Source organism: Neopsephotus bourkii, unplaced genomic scaffold (assembly GCF_033783945.1).
Source record: "Neopsephotus bourkii isolate Nb327-2 ecotype Australia unplaced genomic scaffold, CSIRO-AGI_Nbou_v1 NB_1768, whole genome shotgun sequence".
Taxonomy (NCBI): domain Eukaryota; kingdom Metazoa; phylum Chordata; class Aves; order Psittaciformes; family Psittacidae; genus Neopsephotus; species Neopsephotus bourkii.
In genome coordinates, this window is record NW_026902242.1 from 10,963,735 (window position 1) to 10,990,321 (window position 26,587).

A 26,587-nucleotide genomic window follows, 5' to 3' on the forward strand; every position below is an offset into this window, starting at 1 on the left:
TAATAAATATAAACTCTTCAGTTTAGAAGTTTATCTTTTACATCAAGTATATGCTGTGTTGTTACAACAGTGATCTCCTATTCAGTATTATATTGATTTGTCATAAGTGCTTATGATAGATAGTAGATGAACTTTATAGCCTAAAGACCTGTGTCATATAGTGCAGCAATGAAGTAAATGTGCATACATGCACGTAAGCTAATATCGTGTTTAAAGGTGCGTATGCTTTCGTTTCTTTTCCTCCTCCAGATCAAGTTTTTCCTCCTTCGTGCAACATAGAGAAGAATTTTCTCTCGTTAAATTACCTTGCAGGATACCTACAACCAAAAACAGCAGAAGGGTGCCTTATGTCTCACTTAGTCCAAGAAAGAGAAGTTCACATCATTGAACTAATCACTCCAAATTCCAATCCATACAGGTAAAGTATTGTCTAAATACACTAAATCTGTTTGAAATCATGGCCGAAGCTGTCTATTGAAAATTGACTGAAACAGTCGCTTCAACCTTACAAGAAGAGCTTGGACCTTAGTGCTTTGTCTTAAAGATTGTTTTTTCAATATGTAAAGGTTTTGAATTCTGCTTCATGATCCCAGGATTTTTCTGGACGAGGCTGCAAAGCACAATTCTTATGGACTCTATCCTGCCTCTCTTCTTGCTCAGTCAATCAAATTATTCCAAGAATGAGAGGAGTATCTGACAGACAGTGTTAAAGATGGGACCACTGTATGAGGAAGTGAGAGAGAGGTTGAAAGTAATCTTGACCTGTCACAGATAGGGGTAGCTGGAAGCAAGGCCTAGGGCAGTGGCTTTCAAGCAGTGGTTCAGAGGTCACAAGTGGTCTGTGGTCCGTGATAATTGTTCCAGTATGGGTCTGCAGAACCGTAACAGTATTTTCTGTCAAGTTTCCAGTTAAGTTTAATGGATAGTGTGTATTGCAAGAAATGTTAAGAGTTGACAGAGGTCCACTGTCCAAAAAGGCTTATAAATAGTGGTTAGGGAAAATTGCTCAACTCTCTGTATGCAAGAAGAAAAATACAATTTCCTCACAGATCAGGTAGAATTAAAATCCTGTCTGTGTACTGCAGACACTGGATATCCAGCACGTCTAATTGTACTCCTCATGTAGTTACATTTGGGCACATCCATTCCATGATGAGACGTTCACGCAGGGAGATAGAGGAGGGATCTTTGCAAGAAGGGTAACTACTTTATTGCAAGATGGTGAATCCAGAGCCTGGAATATCCGTGCCTGTCAACCTTGGGAGAGTAAAAATGTACAGAGGTGTAGTGGAAGTGGAGTATAGGTAAACCCAAATGATTTGCCTCTGAGTGGCCTAAGTTGCAGCCCCATTCTGAACACAGCGGCTCTTCAGTGTCAACACCAGTAAGTCCCTTGCAGTGTTGTGCAATGACAGCCCTGTCTCCAAGTCCTCTGGGCTTTTGGCTTTGGCTGGTAGTAAGATAGGAATTTGTTTTTCATATGATAACAGTGCAAAATATTTTGTTATTTAAAGTAAAAAGTAATAAATTCCTCTTGTTTCATTTTTACTTTTCTCTGTTATCCACAGCTATTTTTGAAAAGTTTATATCCAGAAAGAAACATACAGAAGCTGAGCTGGGCATGTGTAAAACTGCAGGAGGTGAAACAAAGGTCCCAAGATGCTTAGTGTATCTTACTTAGGGATGAGCACGTTCTTGTGACATATAGCCCCATAAGACAATCTGGAATTAAAGGTTTTTCTATTCAACTAATACTTTGCACGACAAGATATTATTAATGGGTACAAACCCATTTGCTCTACTTATTTTACTGAGGTCTTGAAAATCTGGATAGTGTTCATCTATTTTCCAGCAAGCAGTAGGCTGGACATCTGCTTTTCTTTTCATTTTAAAGAAAGTATATATCCAGAAGTATTGGAAACAGAATACACAGCTTAATTCTTCAACACACGCAAGATCCTAAGCAAAGTCATTTCCACAATTTAACTGCCTAGGCAGAGACCCTCCCCGATACAGTATTTGTGCAGTTTTTTTGGTATTGACCTGTTTAATTTGTCTTTTTTTAAGGTACGATTTTGAGCTTTAATATTGTTATAGCCAAAGGAAACTGGAACAGCTATATTTAGGCACTGTCACAGTGAAATAAGAAAATAATATTTACTTTCTAAAGCAAACTGCTAGTCATATAACTAATCTCCTCTAAGTAACAGCTGAAGTGAGTAGCACAGTTTTTGTAAACAAGAGACCAAAAGATATGCTTTATCTAAAAAATATTTTATTTCTATTGTTATTCAAAATCATTTAAGCGTATGTGGAGTAACAATCTGTTTTGCACATGTTGTGTTGCCTGGGATAATCTCCAGCATTTTAATCAGCTGGCCAGACAGTGGAAACATGATGGATTGGAAGAAGGTTGATAGCTGAAAATTTCTGGCATTCTGGTCTGACTTTCTCCCTATTTTCCACATACAGTGCTTTCCAGGTGGATATAATCGTTGACATTAAACCATCTCAACCAGGTGCCAAACTTGTCAGAGATGTCGTACTTATCCTCAAGTGTAAAAAGTCTGTCAATTGGGTTATCAAGTCGCATGATGTCCAAGGAAAGCTGGAAGTGATTGTAAGTTGAGACACCTTCATTTTTTGCAACAATATAGAATCCATTTAAACGTGATACAGTGCTAGATCACATTTTCTCTCTTAGCTGCTTTTTTAATTATTAACTGCATTTCAAGGAGTAAAATCAGAAACTATGGGTTTTTTCCTCATTAACTTAGTACATGAGCTATTAAACTCACCAGCACATCACAGAAACCAGGTGGTAAAAATACAAGGATTTAGGGTCTGTGTCTTTTTGGCTACTACTGAAGTACCCTAAATACTGAGTTGGATGTTCATCTCCCTTTCTGCTGTTACTTTGGTGAGTGGATGTGCAGGTTCATCTCAGAAGTTGGAAAGATGCCTGTGAGTACAGAGTGGATAATCCTAGATACTATGGCATGTACATCCCTGTAGAAGTGAAGGCTTTTTTACTCCTTTCACTTGTGGTTCTAGTAGTCTTTAGCCCTCTTCCCTCCCAGCACTTCTGTCCTCAGCAATGTTTGTTCAAATTGACCTCACCTCTCCTCAGACCACAGCGAGGAAGCTTTAAAAAACGTTAACCCAGGATCTATAAAACTAAACTTCTGAAACTATACTTATACATAACTGGAGGTTCCGATGCAGAATGATTTTTGCTATAGGCTTTGTGGCTCAACACTATTTCTACCAAGAAAATGAGCTTTTCCTTGCTTTGAAATGAACAAATTGGACTGCTCTTGCAGCCTATAGATGTGTGGCCTGTTTCAGTCTTAAGTGATCAGTTAAGAGCATATTGTGCAGTTGAGCTGAATGTTTGCTCAGGACTTCTGGGTGGCCTCCTTATTAAGCTTTGCAGTAACTTGGATGCATTTTCAAACTCCGGCTATCTATATTAACAAGAATTTCACTTTGCTTAGTAGCTTTCTCCCTTTAATGTGTGCAAGGGCAATTCTGACATGATCAGAAGGCTGCTTAGTCTAAATATTCTAAGAGGACAGATTGATAGGCAGGATTTCATGCTAGAATTTGACAGGGAAATAAAAGGAAATAAATTACTGTGCTACTCAGGAAATTGAATGGAAAAATTGTCTAGGGTGGATGATGAAATTCCCTTTTGATCTCTGATGCATGTTTATCTAATGGACAGGAAAGGATGTTCTGGTCATTCTGTAGGTCCTGAATAGACCTGTTTATAGGTCTACAGGATAGAGAATTGTGCATCAGTTCACTTCATGCTTGGAGATAGCCGAAGTACCGTATTTCATATTGTAACATTTTATTTAGATTAAGGAAACGAGAAAGGAATACTATATATGGAAATATCAGTATATAAAATACTGCATATTTATATTAGGATTTGTAACTGCCATACTGCTTCATTTGCTATACTGCTACATTTATATAGATGCTTCATTTTCTGAATGTGTATTTGTTCTCCTTCATTTAGAGGGGTGTGGGAGAGAACTAAACACCCCCATGTCATTATAAAGCCTGTACATCCAGCATTTAGGATCTCTCAGTATCTCTGTTAAGCCCAAGGCCTTTCCAAGCCCAAGTTTAGACAATGCATAATAACATTACTGAACAATTAGGTAATGTTTCATAATGTTCTTTTTATTAGTTGAAGCAGTTCCATGCACTTCAATTTTCCTAACTTCTTGCCCTCAGTACTAATCAGAATTGTCTTGAGGGGATTGGCAAACCGAGAGGGAAAGGTTAGTGCTAAGCTGCCTCAGATTCAGGACCATGAGTTATTAAGGTCTAAGTTCATAGACAAAGTGAAAAAGACTTTTTGGGTCATCTGGCTCAGCTCCCAGCTTGCTGTGTTTTTTGAAACTCTGAAAGAGGATGAACACAAAATCAAGTAAAATGGGAATAGTTTAAACTGCATGTGATATGTGCACAATGCTTTCCTTCCAGGCTGTGTGTGCAACTCGTGTGTGCAGTCTGTCATTCCTTCACCCCCGGTGCAGTGCTTGTGTATTTCTGTGCTTGTGGACTCTCTGCCATTCACATTACTTAGGACTCAGTGTCCTTTGAGAAAGCTGTGGGTTGTACAGGGGGCAAAGATGTGAAGTTGCAGAAAGAAAACAAGTGAGTTGAGGAGCAAAAAGTGAGAGAGGTGAAATGTGCGGAACAAACCCATGAGGGTTTCAAAAGCTTAAAGGGACTTTTATTTACAGAACAACTGCCCACCAGTTTCTGAAATGGTCTCAGTAGGTTAGAAGGTGGCTTTCGTTGCCTGGTTTCATCTACCGTGAGTGAAGGTGTTGGCAGTGCAGGCAAGTGAAGGCACTTCACTATCTCTATTTCTTCAAGCCCTTGTGCTTGGTTTTCTTTCTTTGAGGCAATGCAGGACTGAATGTTTACAGGCTCAGCATGGAGTGGAGAGGTAAAAACAAGCCAACAGAATGGTCAGGTGCCAGTTAGGACAGTAGAATTCTGAGATAATGTTTATTCAGCTGTCTCCTCATGGCAAAAAGAGAGGGAAAGCAGAGAGGGAGGTTCAGCAAAGTTGGGGTAGTATAATAATTCCAACCAGTCAAAGCCATGTGGTAATGTGAAAACGTGTGATAAATCATATCCAGATTAGTATCTGTTGAAGAAAAAGAGATATTTTGATCCAAAACAGTTGTAAGGCACTAAAATTAGGATACTTATTGCTTCCTTTCTGTTTCTTATCTTCAGTGGCCTTTGCTGGTCATTGATAACTGTACTGGTAACAGTATCTTCAAGCCAGACACTCTGCGTCCAAAATTCTCTTTTAACTTCAATTGTGAAGCGATGAGTGTTTAAAGGATGTAGAACTGGGTCATTAGGAAGAAATGAGGGAGGGAGCCAAACAAAAACTGTGCTGTTCCATTCCATCAGGACTCTGTACAAGCTTTATTCACTACTTTCTTCAAAAGCTCCATTTCTGAGGTCAGGCAGAGACGTGCAGCTGAGCTCAGTGATGCTGGGTAGCAGGTCCATACAAACCACTGAGTAAAAGCAGTCTGGGCAAAAGAGATCGATGCAGTCAATCTTTCGGTGTTCTAGAGTGAAAGAGAATCAAGATTAGCTTACACTGAGGGAAACCAATGGGGATATAAAAAAATGCAGCCTATATGATGAAGGTAATCAGGCATAGAAGTGAAGGTGTTTGTTGTAGAGCATTCAGTGGTGTCATCTGCATATAGAAAGTGCAATTCAATGACATTGCAGAAATCCTTGACAAGTGGGTCATTGTGCCTTTCCTGCTGTATGTCTGTTCAGCTTGTTCTGTAGTTGTTGATGTGATTGTTATAGGCATAATAGTAATGTTGTGTATATGAAAATAAATATATATGTATTTAGCTTTGTGTGAATACTAGTTTAAGAGGCCAAGCACTTAAAAGCAAGTGAAATATCAGTGAATGTTTCCTAACTGCCTCTCTAACAGCTAGAGATGCTTCTTACATTTGTTTTACTAACCCATTTTTATGAGGAAATTGCAGGTTATACAGAACTTATACAGAAAATGAAAGGGAACTGGTTGTGTGGCTTATCTGTATTCCATGGCCAACTCTGAGGAGCTGTTACTTTTAATGATTTAATGGCAAAACTGAAAGGTCAGCAAGTGCATTATGAGTTCACTGTATGAATGTATTTGTGCAAAACTTACGTTGTTAATGAAATCTGAAATTTTATTGTGAAGAAAGTATATGCTGTCCTTCGAAGCAATTTGGCCTTGCATAAATGTGTATGCTCTTGCATATTGCTCTATTAAGGGTTGAATTCAGTCCTGTTTAACATATTCAACATTTTGCAGGAGACACACAGCATGAAGCTCATTCAGAGAGGCACAGGCTATCCTCGATTCCAACTGACTTTAAAGCATTAGCTGGTATCAGCTCTCTACTTCATGAGCATGCTATGTTTTGCCTTTTTCAGTAATGCTCATTTGAATGAAGGTTTTCCCATGTGTAGCTTAAGTAATGCTCTCCTCAAAGAAATGAAGGGGGCATTTGAAAGAATCAGTTGTCATCCTGAGTCCCCCTTACCTCAGAAGTCATTTCAACTCAGTTTTGAAGAAAATACAGCTGTAAATATGCCTTTGTCTCGTTAGGGATTAACAGATCCAAGCTACCTTCATTTATTGTACTCCTGGCAGAGGCTGGGAGGAAGGGGGGCCTTTTCTCCGTGTTTGAAGCAATTCTGTGCCTAAGGTGGCAGAGTTTGGTTTATTTCCCAGGTGTTCTCAGCTTGCTGTTACTTACTAGAGTAAAAAAACATGTTCAGTCAGTGTCACTATTCCATTTTAATTATCCTTAAATGGTAAATCATGAACCAAGTTTTTCTTTGCAGACATCAAATAGCATTGGTTTTGGAAAGGAAATGGAACGGTCCATGAGCATGAGTAAATCAGTAATACCTGATCTTCCCTCATCGCATGAGAGTTTGATCAAGTGGGCTTATGAGCATAACTACAGTCCAGTTATTTCCTACACAAAAGCCCCTGTTGCTAACAGATTTCATCTGCAACTTGAAGATACAGGTACACTTGAAATGGACTTCTAGCACATAGAAAACATGTCTTGTATTTCCAGGAATATGATGATTTGAAAGGTGCTTTGTCAGTTGTTGGGGGTTGCACTACTTTTGTTACTCATCGTCAAGAAAGTTGGTGTTGGAGTATCTATGAATGCTGGTTAAAATAAGTATTCTGTGGCTTTTTGATGAGAAAAATCCGGGCAAATTGTGTTATTTCCTGAAATTTTAGTGAAATTAAATGGTTAGAGTTTATCCAGCTCACAAGCTGTTACAGCTGACCATGCGCAGCCTTCACTGCAGTGGACTTCAGTAGCTGGATATTTTGTACGTTAATAAACCCAGCTTTGATTCTATAATATTTTTTTTTCCCAAAAGTGTGAGCATAGTATTTCCTTGAGATAATTAAATAAACTTTTAAATTGCTCTCAGACAAAACTGTCTTACCATAAAAATCTGAGCAAATTGAATAAATACAACCCTTAAATTAGTTATTTGGCCAGAGTCATTACTGATGTAAAAATATCTGTGTCCATTGAAGCTAGTAGAGCTGCATCTGCTTATTCACTACTTCAGCCACTAGAAGTGTTGCTTAGCTGGTTTGATAAAGCTGATGTTCACATTAATTTTATCAATTGCACTCTCTTGGGTTACAGATAAACTACCTGCTTGGGGTGGGTGTTGAGACTTCTGTCCTGAGCAGTTGCGTGTGTAAGCCAGTAGATAGTGTTCTCATTTGCACAGTATAAAGTTAAGCCTCATTTAACTTCACTTTGGTTATGTAAGTAGTTCCACAACTGTGGAGTAACTGAATGTGTGAATGTATTTCATGCCATGATTTGCACTTAGGCTATTTCAGCAGCAATAAACTAGAATATTTTCTAAATGGGATGTTCCTTTTATCTGTGATTGCCTTTTGCATATAATAGGCCCATTCCTCAAAGTTTATTTTCAGCTCCTGGTGCGGCAGATTTCTAGCAGGGACTAAAATACACCGAGATCAGATGTCACAATAACAACTAAACCCTTACTGGAGGAATTGTGGCTAGATACCTGGAAAATACAAAGATTGTGCTTTAAGTGTCCTTCAGGAACTTCTTTTCTGGATAATATTTTCTGCTTTTTTTGTAAGAAAATGATTAGTTCTGAATACTTTTAGGAAAAATATCTAATAACCTAATGTTTTCCCTTTTTTTTAATTTTCTTTTTCCTTCCTTTTTTGTTTTAGAAGAGATGAATGATGAAGAAGATCATTCCCTTCCTCCGGAGCTGACAGAATTGCTGGGTGCTAACCCACTGCCTGCCCCAAAGAATCCTGCATTAAGTGATGGCCTGACTTTTCCTTTTCACATTAACAGAGGAAGACATGACACAGTGGGAGAAGGAATCTTCCCATCCAGGGATTCAGTGGATACATTAATAAATCATGATTTTGAGCATTCCCTCTCAAAACATAAAGAACCTGAAGAGGCTCAGGGCAGTGCTGATATGGCCTTGTCAATAAAGTGTGATGACAAAATCATGACAGTAGCTGTAGAAAAAGACTCTCTGCAGGTTGGTGTAATCTCTTTTTCTCAAATTTGAGAAGGCTTTTCTGGGCAAATCATTTTATTTGCATTTTGATAATAATAAAAAATAAACATTCTAAGGTCTATACCCATCACCAGCCAGCCTCCCAGAATAGAGTTTGGTGAGGAAACTATAATATAGTTGTAACTCAAGTCATGTTTCCTCTTCCCAACAATAAGGTAGTTTGTAGAGGGATTTTCTGATTAAAGCTTTGAAGGGTTGGTTTGTCAGAAAACGACTGTACTCAGCCATCAGTCTGGTTTTAACTTCTGTAGTACAAAGAAGCTGCTTTTGATAGCTGCATGAGACCTGAATAGATCTGTCTTTACCATCTACCAGCTGACAGGTTGCTTGTGGCCATTGTGGAAATGAGCCCGACACAGACAGCATTTTTAGCTCATTTCAGACCAAACAGAATCAGCATTATTAATCAGTAGATTAATAATGAACCTGTTGTTTTCTTTGTTCCATGTTACATTTATTCCCTGTCTTGTACAACAGCATTTTGAGAGTGACCTTCCCTGAATGTCAGTACAATGAACTTCACTTCCTCCTATTAGCAGTCATGAGCGGTAGTCTGAGCTGCACTTTAAGCAAGAGCCTAACACAATTGTGTTTCAGCCACTTACAAAGCACCTTTGTTTCAGGCTAGTGGCTACACGAGGACAGAACTCTCGCTGTTGGATCACTCTTGCAAAGCCAGGATGAATGGTACCCATTTCATTTTGGAGTCTTTGCTGAACAAATGTGGGACTCGGACAGCATATATCTTGAACAAGATTGTTTATTTTAACTCTGTGAGTATTTTACAAAGAAGAGCCTCCTGCGCTGCACATCATAGTGGTACAAGGACAAGGAAGCCATTGTAGTTAGCTTTGGTATTAGCAAAAGGGATGCATCCGGATCTTTTCCTGTCTATCTCAAACCTAGTTGTAGTCACAGTCCCTGTATTCAAGGAGATATGAAGGCTGCACATTCAGTGTGCTCCTGTGGTCAGATAGTATTCCAAAGGAAAAAGGAGGAGTTGGAGTTAAATACTGTTACAAAACTGCATGACTGCAATCTGGGGACCATCCATACTAGTCTCAGAGAACTTTCATCAGCTTTTCCCATGCAGCTTTGATGTACCTGTACATAACAGTACTACATAGCTGTAAGGAGAAATAGGAGTTAAGTTTTGTGATTGCACAAAGCAATACCATTTAATTCATATGCTGAATTACTCACTAATTCATTATTTCATTAAGTGAAACTTCTTCTTCCCAAATTGCATGTGAAAAGGGAGAAGATAATATTTTTGCATGCTTCTCTCTTCTAAATTGGATTCATATTTGCTATCAGTTGATGTACACGATGAAGGGATTCTTGAGTACTCTGAATGAATGATGATGCTAAGGAGCCAGTTAAGTTCTAAGCAACTGCTTCCAGGCTGACTCGGCTTATGAGCTTGAGTACAGTGCAGCTAATCTGGGTTAGAAAGTAATGACATGTTTCTCATGCTGAGCTTTCCAGTACATAGAATTAACCTCAGCAAATGATGGTCCAACCCAAACACAGCTAAGGCAATCTGATCTGACCTTGCCTGGTTAAAACCATTCTGTACTGGCAAGTCTGTAGCACCTAACTTTAGAAACAGTCCCAGACCAAGACTGTGGATAGAAACACCTCCAAACTACAGAGTAGCACAGGTCTAGAGTTAAATACTGTCATTGCCCTTATATTATGGCCCAAACTAAAATGGATATTTGCCTCTTCTCCTTTCTGCATCACGTCTTTTAATGGTTTTGGCTACTCACTGACACTCCAAAACATGTATGGTATCTTTCAGAATTTGGGAGCATTTCTCCTAAAAAATGAGCACCATGCAGTGGACTCTCAAAGAGTGTATCTGTCACTTCTGAGCAGTTGCTCAATGGCCAAGACAACCAAAATGAAGTTCTGGAGGGGAGGGAGCTAGCTGAGGAGCTGCAGGGCTTACAGCAGCAGAGTGCAGAACATTGGAAAGCAAAAAGAGGAATTGTCAGGTGAAGAAACGGAGAAGTGTGTAAAGGAGGACGAAAAGGGAGGGGGAATTCAGTAGTAATTCAGAGAAAAATGAAGGAAAAATTAAGACAGGGATATGGTGGTTTTAGGTGTACATCTCTGAAAAAAACAGTCAAATGACAGAAGAGAAAATCCTTTAATGACCTGAACACTTGCAGTGATTTTCCATGAGTGCATTAAGGAAAACTAAGTTGCAAAAAAACCCACTTTAGAAAGCCATTTCTTTTTTCAGTGTTGGTTATAGGAATACCAGAAATAGAATGGAAATGCTAGGCTGCTCATTCAGATGCTAGCACCCAGACTGGTGTCTTTGCTGGCTCTGAATTGTGGAAAAAAAATAAGGGACATTCTCTAAATAGACCCTACATACCTTACATGCTCAGCACAAGGCTGTTTAAGACGTGCTTTTCACTATCTGCTTAGCTGGTGCACTTCTTCTGGCCTTTGTGTTGTTCTGAAGAGAGAAGGAAATAATAACCATGAAGAGAGAGTGCTGAGTTATCACCTAATTTTATGCATTTCAAATCCCTTTTGTGCAGATCGTTATTCAGCTGTCATCACCAGCTGAAAGCAGTGGCTTTGATGATGATGACATGGAATCAGGTGATAATGGGTTTCCAGGAGATGCTGATGAAGGAGATGTTGCTTTCTCAAGCTGGCCTGAAATAGCGGTATGTCCCTCTTGGGTCTGCACCTGACACTAGAGAAATGCCTACTGTACTAGGCACTTCACAAGAAATCACATTAATTGTACAGCAATTAATTTGTCTTTTAACACATTTCTTTTCTCTTATATTGCTTGTGACCCTATTGAAGATTTACACTGTATTGTACAATTCAAATTTGTTCTTATCCAGCTCCCACCCCTGACTCAGGATGTTATTGTATTGGTTTGTTTGATTTCAGTTTAATTGCACACTGCACCAGCCAGAGGATGACAGAGGCATGTTTTGGCCTCCTGAACCACACATTGCCAATGTGACCTTCAACATGGAGCTGTACAGAACAGATCTGTTCCTTGCTCCCTCCCAAGGACTCTTCTCTGTTGCTGAGAACGGACAAATATACGTGGAGGTAACAAACTGAAAAAGGCTTTCAAACCAATGGAAACGGTTTGCAAGGCCATGCAGCTGCGCCAGATCTGTTCTTGTCGGTCGAAAGGTCTTGTTGAGAAGTTGCTTTAGGCAGACAAGCAGGTACTTTAGTTGCTGCAGAGAACAGAAACTGGGGGGTAAGAAGCAGGACAATTTATTTTGGGTCAAAACCAAGAGATTCCTGCAAAATCGGTGAATTTAACAAGGTAAATAGGTCATTTTGCCAAATCTGCTTTTCTGTGCAGAATTTCAAGGTGTTCTCTGAGCTCTTCTTCTGAACTGGCATTTCTTGATGAAGACTTCAGAGTTCATGTTATTCAGTAATAATGGCTGAGGAACTTCAGACCAGTACAGTCAGTATTTTGAGCTTATAAAGCCAGGAAAATGAGGATGTTGCCAGAAGCAGTGCTGTACCATGTTTCCCTTGCCCAAGATACCTCCTCTTTGGCAGCCCGTGTTGCAGAAGCGTAGTTGCCTGTTTGACATTGGTGCAGTTTTCATCATTGTTTCAATGTGTTGTGTCTCCTCCTCATTCTCTACACAGTGAGAATACTTAAGGCAGTTGAAGCAAAAATGTGTTGTGTTCAGTTAAGAGTGTGGGGGTTTTTTTTTTCATTTGGACAAAACCAGCTGCTTCCTTCAGTGATCTGGGATGAATCCCTGTGGCTCCAGGCCCTCTGGATTTGACCAGTTCTGGAGCTGTTTATTCAGACAGATGTTCTGATTTCTTCATCACCTGTCCTGGCAGAAAACTTTATTTTCCCTGCTTCTCCTTATTGCACAGTGGAAAACCTGTATCAGTTTTGAAGTTCTGTGATTCCATTTTTAGCTGACGCAGACTTCTAACATTTTTATTCCTGTTCCTGTTTTGCTTCTGTTATTAATATAGATAATTCTTTTGGTCAATAGATTGCTTAGGTCACAACCTGTAAGAACTCTATAGCTCCCTTTTGTTTCTCTGCTAGAAATGTTTCTTTGTATTTGAATCTTTTGGCTATGTTTCTTCATCTTTGTTCTCTTCTGTCATTTTCTTACCACATTTTGGTCTCACTATCCTCCTTAGTTCTCTTATTTCCTTGAAATATCATTCCTCCCTTTATTTACCTGATGGTGTTTCATGATAGTGTAGCATGCCTGCCCCTGACATGATCCCTTTTTAAAGTAGTTTATGCCGTCAGCTTAACTGTCAGTATCTGTGACTTGACTTTCATTCATCAGTCTTTATTTCTGTTCATTTTAGAGGATGGTCTTTCTTGCTTAGATGCTTCAGTACATCCCTTCATTTCTGATTTGATTGCTGCTCACATAAGGGAGAGAAAAAATGCCTTTATTCACTGCACAACTCATAGCATCCAAAAATTTCTGTACAGACCACAGGAAACTTTGGCAGGCTCTTCCTTAAATATACATGCAGCACATCAGGATTAAGTGCACATAAAGCACATTTCTTCTAAGAAGAAAATCATTTCTTGTGTAACTGTTTTCATCAGGCAGTGTTAATAGTTGAGGCACAACACTTCTGTTGTTTATTAAGAGCAACATGCTTCATTTGTCACAAATTCCATTAAATTTTTTTCCCTAATTATTCTGTAGCATTTCTTGCCTGCATTCCAGCCCAGCTGAACAGCATCAGTGTCCTGGAAGTTTGCAGTCATTTTTCATAAAGGAATATGAATTTCAGACTTACAATAAACTAAAAGGATCCTTTAGGAGGCTCCCCTGCCCCCTGAGTCCAGGAATGCCACCCACATGTCAGACCATGACCTCCTCTCTGCCTCTGCATTCCTCTCCTGGCTGGGGGTGGGTTCTCTGCTGTGTCTGTTGCCTTTCTTTTTTGCCCTTTTTCTTTTTTTGCCCTTTTTCATTAATGTTTCAAGCAGATACAAAGACATGGAATTAATAATTGACTTCCATACAGCTCTGTTCCAGCCTGTATGTCTAAGGGAAGCAGAGCCATTTCAGGTGGCAGTTGCAGGCATTAACTGTGTGTCTGATCTAGACTGGGTTTTAGTTCTGCTTTCAGAAAGATAAGGGATTGGTGTATTTAGGCATGGTTGTGCGGTTAAACAGCTGCTGGTTTTGAAACCACAGCTTTTCTGTCTCGCAGTTTGACAGCCTACCCTTAACATTTAGCCTTCAAAATAGTTCAGATTGGAAGTGGCACTGGAAAACTGCTTGAAAAATTGTTGAAAATATTAATGAAATGTGAACTGAAAATGCAATTTCTGACATCTTGCCGCCTCTCTTTAATGCAGGTGTCTGTGACTAAAGCTGACAGATCCTTGGGCTTTGCCATTCAAACATGCTTCATTTCCCCATTCTCAAATCCCGATAGAATGTCTGACTACACCATTATAGAAAACATTTGTCCTAAAGATGAATCTGTTAAATTCTATAGCACTGAGAAGGTGAACTTTCTGATACCATATGCACAGAAGGACAAAAAGAGGTTTAGCTTTGTGTTTAAACCAATATTCAACATCTCACTGCTCTTTCTTCACTGTGAGTTGACTTTGTGTACCAACAAAGATAAAGATACTCAAGGACTGCCAAAGGTCAGTAATTTATTGAAGTCTTAAGTTTCTGATTTAGATGAAAATAAGAGATTTTTTTGTCATCTGAACTTTGAAGTGAATAAATGTTTTTTCCGTGGATAAATGTTTTTTCCGTGGCATTGATGTCATGAACATTTTATCTCTAGGGCCAAGGCTTTAACAGATAAGACTTGTGATGTAAATCATTGCATGATTTACAGTTTTTGTTTAAATTGCATTAGGTGGTTACATGGGATAAATAGAAATTTCTTTTTATTTTACAAGTAGTTCAAATTTATCTTTGCTACCTAAAATCCAAAGCACAAACAATGTTACCTTTAATTTCCAATGACATGTAAAATAGCAGCTATCTGACTGCTACAAAAGAGAACTGCCAAATTTTGCTTTATAACTAATGGAAATGGCTGTAAATTGGTTGTTAAAGAACATGTTCTAAGAATTTGAAATTTTGTTGGGGTTTATGCACGTTTTCCTTAAAATGTTTTGTTTGGGGTTATTAAAGATGACTTTTTAATGTTGATCAACACGTGTTGGGAGCTACAGTTTTGGCTACCAGGTTTTTAAAAACAGATTTATCATAAAATAATTACTACTTTTTGAGTTCAATAGTAACACCTGTCATGAAGGTCAAAGGATCCTTAATGAAGGCAAAGGTTGTGTCCTGAAGCACAGCTAAGAATTACCTGTGCCAGTACATTATATGGGGTTTTTTGGAGGTTATCCTCTTTTTTTGGTAAAGAATATAGGATAAAACTGATGATGGGGCAACTGTGGAGCTGGCAATGGGTGACTTTCTCTGACCTCATGCACTGCTTCTTCCACTTGCAGTGCATTCCTCCTGATGAAGCTTGCACTTCTCTCAATGTGGATATGATTTTGGCTATGATGCACAACAAGAAAACCTTCACCAAGCCCCTTGTTGTAGTATCACATGAAGGAAAACCAGAAGGTACTTGTACTGTTGTGTAAGATACAGCTGCTTGAAATGCTGGAGTGCTCCATGTGGCATTGTTTGATCTTACGACACTGTGTTTGTAAGGTGTTACTAGTTGAGACATCTCCATGGCAGCAATCATCATGGCAGTTCATTGCTGGTTTTTGACTGTTGTTACTGATCTCTGGGCATGTGGTTTTGACAGGCATTGTGGAAAGAATACCATCCTACACCAGAGCGGTTTTGAGAAGTATGAATATTTATTAATAGTACTTGCAGCAACTTCTAGTTGGTCAGAGATCAAAGGCAGTACTCTTCTCCCTGTTGTATTATTTCTTCACTTTGCATGTAAATACATATTTAAGAATGACAACAATGGAATTTCAGAGTACTGGGGACTCTAAAGCCTGATACTCAGAGCAAAAGGTGAGATGCACAAAGGGATTTTAGCTCCACTTTCGGGCTTGTTTGATTCTATAATCTTTAAGGAAAAACCTCACCAGTGTGGCTGTTGAAGGAGCTGGAAATGCTGAAGAGCGTTACGAGATAATACCAGACAGCACGATGGGACTTGACTCTAGTTTAAGATTATGCCCTGAGAGTGATGGGAAGTAGGAATTGTGTTCACAGTTACGTTAAATTTGAAAGTTTTTCGTAGTAAATCCCTCTTGCAGCATCAGTCACGTTCTGGTGCATGTGGAGAAGAAAATATGTGTTGTCTTTTCCTTTCTTTATATTAGCATGGGAATTTAAGCAGAACTTTTTGTAGCTTCACTTGCACATTAAAATCTTCCAATTATGTCCAAAGGCTGTTTGACCCTTGAAATGCTTTCTGGGGAGTGTCAAAAGGATGCAGATCGGAAGTCCTTTAATGTCCCTTGTACAGTGCATGCTTTTTAGTCTTCAAACAATGTAAAGTTCCATACAGCATTGCTAGGGGAAATAAGCAACAACTGCTTCTGTTTAACTCTGCAAGTCAGCTCATATTTAGTTTTGGGGGTTTTACAAATTTACAGATCAGATCCACTCTGAATTAAAGGCCTGTCAGTGTGGTAGAATGCAAACTGTGCTGTGGGCCCAATTCTGCAACTTTTTATTTTTGCAAAGCTCTCTTATTTTCCTAGTGGTTATTCTATTGGGAATGAGTAAATCCTGCAACTGAAGTTAAGCCTTCAATAAACAGACTTGTACTCTGAGCTGTCTTGCCCTTCTGATGTGTGGAGCATTGTGCGTAGTTCCCGTCCCAGGCTTCAATGAGAATGTTGTCTTTGTGAGCGGCACAAGCTCTCAGTGTGCAAAGATGAGCTAAATTTATAAAGATTAGTTACAAGACACCAGTGTGATAGAGCATTTTGTTGCATTGTGGATGATTTAGTCTAATTGTGGGGTGTTTGGTGGAAATCTCTCCAGCATATCACAGCTTTCAGACATCATACAAAGCGGCACATTAGCAGCATAGCTTTGTTGGTATGCAGTTGTTCTGCAGTGAATCAAGCAGCCTCTTTCTAAAAACCAAATGCCATTGTTGGCCAATATGCGAACGTAAGATTTGGAGAAGAAATACTGAACAGGTGAATTGATATTTCAGAGGTGTGGTGTCCTTCATTTGCTTTCGTGGGAACAGGCCAGCTTTCGTTGTTGTAAAGCATCTTACGTGAGTTACTGCCATTGGATCTTTTTTCTGAGCTAAATGCAGAAGTCATGCACTTGACATTTCAAAAGTCAGAACAAGCTGGTCATTGCAAAGGTGCTGTCTTTTGTTCTTCCAACACAGGCTTATGACTCATTGACTGTAATAGAAACCAGAACTGTGTGTCTGAATGGGAATAATTCTCCTCCTAATTTTGTTAGTTATTTCCAAGCTCAGTTGCTTACATTATTGCAGTAGATCCCAATGGAAGTGTCTAAAACTCCATGCCACATTCTTTGCCTTTGCATTCCTGCATTTCATGCACATACTCTCCCCCACTTCAATGAGAGGCATATTCAATGGTGGCCCTTTAAATGCTCAGAAATAGGTGTTCTTCTGTAGAAATAATCTACCAATTGTTCAGATTTTTGTGAAGTGTGGAAACTATAGATTATTATTTCCACAGCAAAAGGAGAGAGATCATAGAAAGGAGGTCAGGTGAGCAGCTAACAAGTGCCTCTATGCTGTGAAGCTGTAGAAAATCATGATAATTTCTCAAGACTGGCTGCTGGTTATTCTAACTTGGATGCTTTTCCTGGACCTTAAGGATTCCTGCTGCTTCTGTGTTGCACTGAGCAAATCACATTAAAATATGTGTAAGAGCTGGATGACTGGGGAGAATTGATAGTGGACAATGCAGCCTATCATTAACGGACTTTATAGCCTCTGTAGAGAGGCCAGTGGCAGAATGAGCATGAAAAGTTCATTCTCCCCTCAGCTCAGAAGGCATTTTCTTGGCACTTGGAATATGCTGGTGGAGTGTTTGGACAAACTGATAGTGCCCTTACCTATGTTTGTGCTATTCAGTGCTCCCTGGTTTCAGTCCAGCCGTCCTCACAAATCTTGCATTAAGTTACACTTTTGCTGTGTGTTAGAACAAGTGACAATCACACAGATAACGAATAAAATGCTTTTTTTGGATGTTGTAGGCACATGCAAGCCTAATGATCTTGTAGGGTAGTGCTGCCATTTGGGGTTCAGAAAGTAGAAGCATGGCCTTGGTTTAAGGGTAATTTAACATACTTATTTGCAGTATTTTTGAGCTGCTGTGTTTAGATAGTAGTTAAACAGTTCTTTTTCTCAGTTGCTAAAGATACAAAAACAACTACTGGGACACAGTCTTACCAAATCCTTTTACAGCTGTTGCACTGAACACACTCAGATATGCCAGAATTTAAATGAGATCCCTAGGTTACTGGGCAGTCCAGAAACAAACTGCAGCTGACCAAACAGGTCCTTGGGGCCGAAGCCAGAATCTCTGGCTCTTCTGCTTGAGGTGGCATATTTGGAGAAAGATAAGAGAAGCCAGTTATCAAAAGAAGGGAAAATTCTTCATTTTTAAGTATATGTTTACTTGTCTCTTTCTGTTACATGATGATAATAATGATGATATTTGATATTCTTGCCAAGAATAATAGCTTTGATATAATAGCTATGAGCATTTATTTCTTATATATCATTATATCACCAAACTTCTAAAGCAAAATACCAAGTAGGATATACTCAGGAAACTGTGAATCAATGCATACTCATGCAGTTTGGACAAAGCAGGGTGTATCATGCCATAATACTGACTTTTCTTCAGTTGTGGAAGCCAGTGTTTGATTGAATATTTGTGATATAGCTTACTGGTATCTCAAGTTTGTCATTAGTGAATACTCAGATGAATGTAATCACCTTAAAACCAGCCTTTGCAATCTGTACAAAATCTTTAAGAGCTCCATGTAGGAATAACCAGAGTTAGTACAGGTCAGACCTGATGACATCTGGGTGTGAAAAATTGCAGTGTACTTGCCAGCAAAACATATGATGCATGAACTGTACTATAGATGTGTTTCTCCAAGGAGTGATCAATACACGAACAGAATTCTTCTGAGCTGAGCAAGATTATTGAATTTGGGCTGGTTTTCCTGCAATTCCTAGTTTGTAAAGATTACAGTTAATGCATTTATGTCAGATCAGGTCTTGAAGGTTGCTTGCATAGTTTGTAAGCTGTATGTGGAACTCTGATTAATGGTTTGTTTCTTTTTTTCTTTCTTTGTTTTTAATTAGATTCTTCCCTTCCAAAGCCAAATGTGAGACAGCCACGTAAGTAACTCTTGAATAGATCTCTTTTAAGCCTTAAACTTTTATCTAGAGAGTATTAGAGCAATGAAGAAAATTATCTTAAAGCTTTCTGAGCGTGTGTGTGTGCATGTGAAATTCTGGGACAAGACAGAATTCTGACTGTATTGTTGATTGAAAGATTCCGATCAGCGTTTAGAGTGAAGGGCTGTGACTTTTTGTACATGTGCAAATCAGATCTGGGGAAACACCGTGCAGCCTTAGGAAGTGCATTTGCTGATGTGTGTTTGTTGTTTCCCCATTCACTGCTTCCCTATACCAGCATTTCAGCATCAATGCCAACTGATGGAGCTCCCATGTTCTACTTCAAACCTCGCTCCTACCTTGCACCACAGCTGGCCACATCCCCAGTTACTCTGGCACCAGCACTTACAGGTCATGCTGGAGATGAGATCACTGACTTGATATGGATTAAATTCTCTGGGTTTTCTGTTGTCTTGATGTGGTGAATTTATCAGGGTCAATAGCAAGGGAAGAAAAGGAGAGAAGCATCACTAGAAGACAGTAGTAAACAGGAAGGTGAAGATGATTTATAGCCAAAATCAAGAATTGATAGAGAAGAGGAAGTGCAAAGAAGGGTGTTTTTTTTTTTCCTCTGCCCTTGTCCCTATGTCTTTGGGGCTAAATTTGCTCAAAATAGCAAGGGGAATGAGAAATGATGCTTCTGGGAGAAAAAAACCTTCTAAGCCACTATCTGTCAGCTATTGCATATGCAAACTTGGTCACAGGCACCCAGAAGTGAGTCCTGAAGGCCCTTGCCAATAGGAACTGTTGGAGAAGACATTTGCCAGAAGACCCTCAGGAACTCAGGAGGTTTTGGACTGAGGGATGTCCACAGGGACATCTGCTGGATGCAGGCACATGTAAAGTGAGGGTGTTGGTTGTGGTTTGAGAACTGAAATTCCACTGAAGGATACTATTGAGAAGATCCAGTCGGCTCATTTCCTGGCCAACTTAGTAAAATGTTAATCATTGGCCTAAACCATTTTGTGCACTGGGAGACATTAAAAATACTGAAACTAGAAATCAATTTTGTGAGAAGAAATTCCCCCAAATGATCACTAAAAGTGGTGATTTTTTTTTTTTTTTAAGTATTTCTAATCACCAAAAAGAAAACCACAAAAGCCAAGTTTCACTGTTTGGCTGGTTAACACTGGGGGGCAATACATGCAGGAACCAGATGCTGTTGCCCTGGAAATGGCACTGCAAAAGGGCCTCTCCCCTAGAATGTTATTTGCGTGTGTGTATGCTTCTATTTTTGTGCTCTGGATTTAATTTCAGTTATTGAAAGCATTGCCAAATGTGAAAAACAATTGTTTCTATTTATGTTTTCACTGACTTTTTGCTGGCATCTCTTTCCTCTTAACAGCAGTTCCGCTCCCCACCTAGATTTCAGACTGAATTTGTTGGAGATGTAGGGGAAAGTTTGCTTGAGTATTAGGGCATTTAAATAAAAAGCATCTTTTGCTAAAAATCTCAGCCCTTTAGAAATAATTTGTAAAATAAATGGATATATAATTGAAGGCAAGTTATTAATGTCAACTGAAAATGCATAATTTTTGCAACATTTTCCAGATTTGGGTGTGCTGAGGTGGGTTTTTCCTCTGCGATGTGGAACAGTTGCTTGGAGTGAAGCCAGTGTCTGAAAGCATCACTTTTATTTCCTTGATGCAAATCAGCTCGTCTGTTCCTTAAAATAGTGCTTAATTAATTATGAATTTGTAAAAGTCTTTCCCATGAAAGTATGAGATGAATTTTTATAAACCACTATTGCCACTGAATATGAGAAGTACTCATAACGTGTATTTACCTTTGCAGCTGTGTTCTACGGGCTGGACACGCTGACTGTGGTGGGCATTGCCTTTGCAGCATTTGTAATCGGCGCCCTGCTAACAGGAGCACTCTGGTTCATCTACTCTCGCACAGGTAAGGGTGAGGGCTCCCATAGACCTTAGTGCAGATCATGCTGCAGGAAATGTGGTCTTCCCTTTCCTCCCACCTTGCAGAGGCTATCCTGGGCTTTGTTCCTTGCTCTCTGCTCTTACTAGGGTGTTTCCAGCACCTCCTCCCATGAGCCTGTTGGTGCGTACTGGCAGATTGAAACCTGCCCTTCCCTAAAGGGATGGAATCATGTTACATGTTATGAACATGATTTGAAATTTGCTGAAATAATTTTAAATGCAGATCTTGAAAACTCACTTGGGACATGAATGACACTGAGTATTCCTTGTGCATAATCATTAGTAGCATCTCTGTATTTCAGATTCAGTTCATGTTTCAGTCAGTGGATCCCTTTTGGTTCCCATACTCCTCCTTAAAAAATTTCTTGCAGTTACTAAATTAGGCTGATGTGACTGAGAATGCGATGTGATCAGTATGAGTAGTGGGCCAAATGGCCGAGAGAATGCTTTATTTACATAGATGTATTCTGAATGTTTCTAGACTTGAAAATGTTACCTGTGCTTTGCTTACATAGAAATTTTCCCCCAATTATTTATTCCTCCATTCTTCAACTGTGACATTAAATTGATAGAAGTTGAGTGTCTTCTCACTTAATTTTGTCCAACCAAATAACCAGGAATGTGCCTGAATTGGTGCAGCCTTGATGCATAGGTGGTTTTTCAGTATCTTAGAATTTTTTTTTGCATAAGTTAGCAGAAACACAGTACTGTATCGAAAGAAGAGAGAGTTTTGGGAACTTCGTTGCATGTAATCTGCAGGGTGGTATGGACAAAGACTGGACACTGATGGGGCTTTGATTTGCAACATCTTATTTTGAGTGCTGGTGGATTATGGGTATTTCAGGATCCATACAGCCTGCTGGATTCCCAACTGCTTCCACTTCTGACCTGACAAGACCCTTCCAAGATCTCTGGATGGGGGGGAAATGAAGTCAGTTACTTCAAACCTATGAGTCTCTGGGACACGGGAATTCTCCTCTAACCCACCACAGGTTTTTTCAACATCTAAAACCTCATGGAGGCTATTTAGGAGTGAGCATCCAGCACTGTTGGTCAGAGCTTTTGTAAATATTATGACCCAGGAGCTTATGTTAATTTGGAAAAAAAACCCAAAACCTATGTGTTTTTTTTTTCTAGTTGGCAGTACAAGAGTTTTGTGTAAGCAGTTTAATACTTCTCAATGCATCAGCTGTGCACAAAGCTTGTTTGGAATTGAGATGTGGAAAATTTAAAGGTTGTGATAATATGTATAAACAGTATAATTCTGCCTCATATACTATTGAAACATTGTGGAAGCAAAGTGCAATTTCAGTGAGTGAATGTGTAAGTTAAGAAGATAGTTTCCAAATAGGTAGATTTTATTAACATAAAATTAAGCATTGTTAAAGTAATATAATTTATATTGGAAGTTATATATGGAAGTTCTGTCTCTGTTCACATATAGAACAGAGACACATGTAGACACATGTTGTGTGTCAGTAGTCAAGGAACACTGAGGAGCCAACATGATAAATCCTTCAGGAACAATAGCACTTGGACCAATCCCATTAAAGAGTTACATTAACAAAGTACATCACAGTGGCTGCATGCAAGTAGTAGAGCAAGCAGCTGCTCTTGCTTTGTGTTTGAGAGATGAAACTAAGTGGAGAAAAAAGCCAGACAAAAGTAGTGAGAAGAAAAGAAAGGAAGGGGACATTGTAACTCATCAGAGATTTGCAGAAATGATAAAAAATACCTAGTAACATGTGGTTCAGATTCTGAAAGGATTGTGAAAGTGAACCTGTGTTCCTGTGCACATAATTCTTCTGTGCATAGGATCTTCTATCTCCAAAGCACAGCTTGCAGCAGAGTGCAGTGAAGGCTCTGGCAGGGACAGTCTCTTAAAGGCCAACTGCTGTGGCAGACAAGATAATCCAGCTGCTGTGGAAACATTCTGGAGCTAGCTGCAGGCCTTTATTAAAATAAAGGGGGGGGACGAGGAGGGAGATATTCTAAATTTCATCTACAGAGTGGCTGTCTTCTGCCATTAGAGAATTCATGCATTGAATTGTGCTCTGAAATCCCATCTTTTGTTGCAAGTAGCACAGGGGTTTCTAACGTACTTCAGACCAAAGGTTGAAACATAGGAGCTCATTCTAAAGTATTTAGCTGATGCTCAAGAGCATCGACAAAGACTACTGCTGGTGGAGAATGGCAACTGGGAATTTCTGAAGAAAGGTATTTTTTATTGCTATAGTCCTGTATGAAATACAGCAAAAGGCTTTTATCACTATGTCTCTACTGTCAGATTCATTCTAGCATAGAGAAAGCTTTACATAAAGGAGCTGGTTTGTTCATTGATAGGCCATTAACATTTAAATCTCAAACAATTGACAGCAGAAGAGAACTATAAAAGAAGTAGAATTTCATCCCCAGATATTAAAGGAGGATTGTTGTGTTGAGGGTTTGTTTGTGGTTTCCCTACATGTGGGGTTTGGTGATTTCAGTCATGGACAACTTCTGCCAGAGCATGAGAACTATGCTTTAGAATACTCCAGGCTCTCTGAAACAATTAATAATGGAGTACAAATGTCCTAAGATACACAGGTAGTAGAGGAAGAGAGAGGGAAGGCTAGGATTACAGCAACAGAGAAGGAATTTTAGCTAACTGCTCTGCAAAATGACTCCATACTTTTCTTTCTCCAGTCAGTGAAAGGACATAGAACGTGACTGAAAGCTTTCCACAGTTGTGTGGGTTCTGCTGGAGAGGAACAAAGGGAAGGTAGCAGAGATTTGCCACAATTAACCCAATTTACCTGGCTGTTTTTAGGAAGCACAAAAGTTGCAGTGTGCATGGATGCAGACTTTCAAAATGTAACCAGATAAATATCTGTCAAGGTAGTATCTGTTGTAGGAATAACTGACTGTGTTTAGGAAGGGATGTGTGCAAGTCTGATGAGTTAGTGAGACTGCTAATCCATGTAAACTGTGTTACAGAGGATATCAGTCGCTTCATTCTCTTAGGAAGTGTGTTTTTCCTTCTCCAGGCAGTGTTGCAAGTATAGAGGGTAAAATGTTCCAAAATCTGGAAAGTTAAAAGCGTCTCTCCTCCCCCACTGCTCCCTTTTTTATGGATCTGATTTAAAATAAACTAACATAGCAACCAATTATATTTGGCAAATGGAGATAGAAAAGCAAACATTCAGACTTCCTGGACAGGGAGTACAACTGGCAGCTTTCCTAAGTGTGAATAATAAAGTGCATGTTGTCGCATTCAGATGGGTAAAAGCTTGTTTACCATCAATAAATGAGACATGTCCATTTTGAGCAGTTCTGGTTCAGGAAGATGAGATACATGAAGCTGTTTACATGAAAAAGGCAAATGGAAAATGCCTTCACGGTGATAGTTTACATCTCTTTACATCCTTTTGTGAATATTCTTTAAGAAATCTTCACTACAGATTAGCTAGGTGTTGAGGAAATAAAATGCAGGCAAAGTCAGCCAGTCCAGATGTGGTTACTAGACTGCGTTCATAACGTCCCTGGAATTTGGGTTGTTTTTTGCTTGAGGACATTGAGAATTTGTTATTGTTTGACAAATGTTTGGTGTATCAGAGCTGCTGATTATGCTCTAGAGATGAGGTGCTTCAGAGGCAATTGAATTACAGCAGAGGGAAGGGGGCTCCTATCCCAAACCAAAGGAAAGGTTCCTCCTAAGATGCTTTCCAGAGGAGCTGGGAAGAGTAAAGCAAACTGTTGGGCTCACATAGGGACCCCAGCACTGCGTTTGTCACTCTGCCATAAAACAAAACCAATATGTGTTTAGCTTATAAGTGAATTTATGGCTAAATGCATGCAGATTGTATTGCCATGCCGAGGCTGACGTAGAGCTGTGTGTAACCATGTGGTTTGTAAAATGGGTGACAGCGGAGCTGCAGGGAGGGCTGACAGGGGCCCTGCCGGGGGAGCTGCGGCTCCTCTGCACGCCCATCACAGCTTCTCCTCCTGCTGCCGGGGTAGGGTTCACTGCCTCACTGCTTTCTCATGTTTGTGTTCGCTTGTTTTGCTTTAATGAAGGGGAGTTTGCTTATCACTGCCTTTGTAAATATATCCTGTAGTACAAAAAGAAGGAAGACTTGTACACAAACAACTGGAGGAGCAGGGAGCGAGTTGCGAGGGGAAGGCATCCAAACAAGGCTCATGAAAGCTTTTACAGTATAATAACACAGGCACTGGTTTGCTACAGTTTCCTGTGATGGGTTGCAAAGCTATTTCCAATGCAAATTAGAGCTGAAACTCGGTTTATTTACTGACAACTGAGGATAGATTCTGACCTGCAGCAGAAATCTGCTGCTCGTGAGCAAGCTACATAGATATTTCTTACACTGGGGAAAAGAGAATCAAAATCTGCTCACAAGAGTAGATGCCGGGCTGAGTGCTTGAATTTAAGAGTGAGATCCTCGTCCTCTTTTTGAGCATTTCATTGGTCTCCTGGGCGATGTGGTTTAGTGGTTTAGTCTGTTGTTTCACTGTCCTGTCCCGTCCCCCCTTTCCTCCCCATTCCTAAGCCAGTGGGGTGTAAGGCAAGAGCTGTGTGTGGTGGGGCCTTCGGTGCACTTACAGCTGTGGCGTAAGCTAACAGCGAACCTGCTGGTTCCCATTACAAAGTTCAGATGCAGCCTCTGCTGTGAGGAGTGCTCAGAGCTCCCTTGTTTGTAGCAGACCTCTGAATACTGAGCAGCCTGCAGAAGGACATCTTATGGCCCGAGACACAAAGTGTTAAAGGCACACTTCCTCCGCAGCCGCATTCCGGAGGAGCATGGGGCTCTGGCAGCTGGGCAGCAGCACACAGGGCATGGGGATGTGCCAGAGCAGCTCCTGGGGGAGGAAGCTGGCTCGTCCCTGCTCTGTAACCCTCTGGATGCAGGCTGTGCTTCCAGCCTTCAACCTGTCACTGAAGCAGACACCGGCTAATGAGAACTTTACCAAATCCTGAGCAGGGAAGAAAAACTGGACTCTGCAGAACTAGCGCATGGCATCAGGGCAATGTAGAGCAGAACTGTGTCACTATAAACTCATGAGGCAGGAGATGCAACAGCCTTTGATTATTTTTTTTCCCAGTCATCCCTGCCCATGATGTGGCAAAATGTTTCCGTCTTGCTCCTTTGCTGGCACTGGCTGCCATGGTTGGTCTGCAGCTCAAGCAGCAGCAGTCTGTTACTGCTGCTTAGATCACAGCTTTGCAGCCTGAGAGAGGAGTTCAAGGGAGGGGCCAGCTACAGTGCATGTCATACAAACTTAGTCTTGCCATCTGTTTTGAAGAGACTATTTTAATATTGCTAAGGTTGCAGATTTTGAGCGCTGTAACTTTAAAAATGTCAGTTGTGGTTTCCTACATGGCCTCTTTATGATCTGTTAGGTATTCACGTAATTTTTACTTCCACCTTAGTTGAGACCTGGATTTTTTTCATAGCATCTGAGCCACAGGTGCCAGAGAGGTGTGAGGTGAGCAGACAGAAATCTAGGTTTTATCAGAAGCCATAAATATG

The 26,587-nt window shown here is 40.0% G+C and overlaps 1 protein-coding gene across 2 annotated transcripts in view; it reads left to right on the forward strand.

The window, feature by feature from the left end:
• TGFBR3 (transforming growth factor beta receptor 3) overlaps positions 1 to 26,587 on the forward strand; it is a 116,602-nt gene that overhangs the window by 88,560 nt on the left and 1,455 nt on the right. The window contains exons 6-16 of one of the 2 annotated variants that reach the window (XM_061379237.1): positions 250 to 418; positions 2,473 to 2,620; positions 6,907 to 7,096; positions 8,321 to 8,643; positions 9,306 to 9,455; positions 11,241 to 11,372; positions 11,608 to 11,775; positions 14,051 to 14,350; positions 15,179 to 15,299; positions 19,027 to 19,062; positions 20,917 to 21,024. In XM_061379237.1, coding sequence (XP_061235221.1) covers positions 250 to 418; positions 2,473 to 2,620; positions 6,907 to 7,096; positions 8,321 to 8,643; positions 9,306 to 9,455; positions 11,241 to 11,372; positions 11,608 to 11,775; positions 14,051 to 14,350; positions 15,179 to 15,299; positions 19,027 to 19,062; positions 20,917 to 21,024 — 1,845 coding nt within the window. Of the gene's footprint in view, positions 1 to 249; positions 419 to 2,472; positions 2,621 to 6,906; positions 7,097 to 8,317; positions 8,644 to 9,305; positions 9,456 to 11,240; positions 11,373 to 11,607; positions 11,776 to 14,050; positions 14,351 to 15,178; positions 15,300 to 19,026; positions 19,063 to 20,916; positions 21,025 to 26,587 lie in introns of both variants that reach the window. The other variant, XM_061379236.1, reaches the window with a different exon arrangement.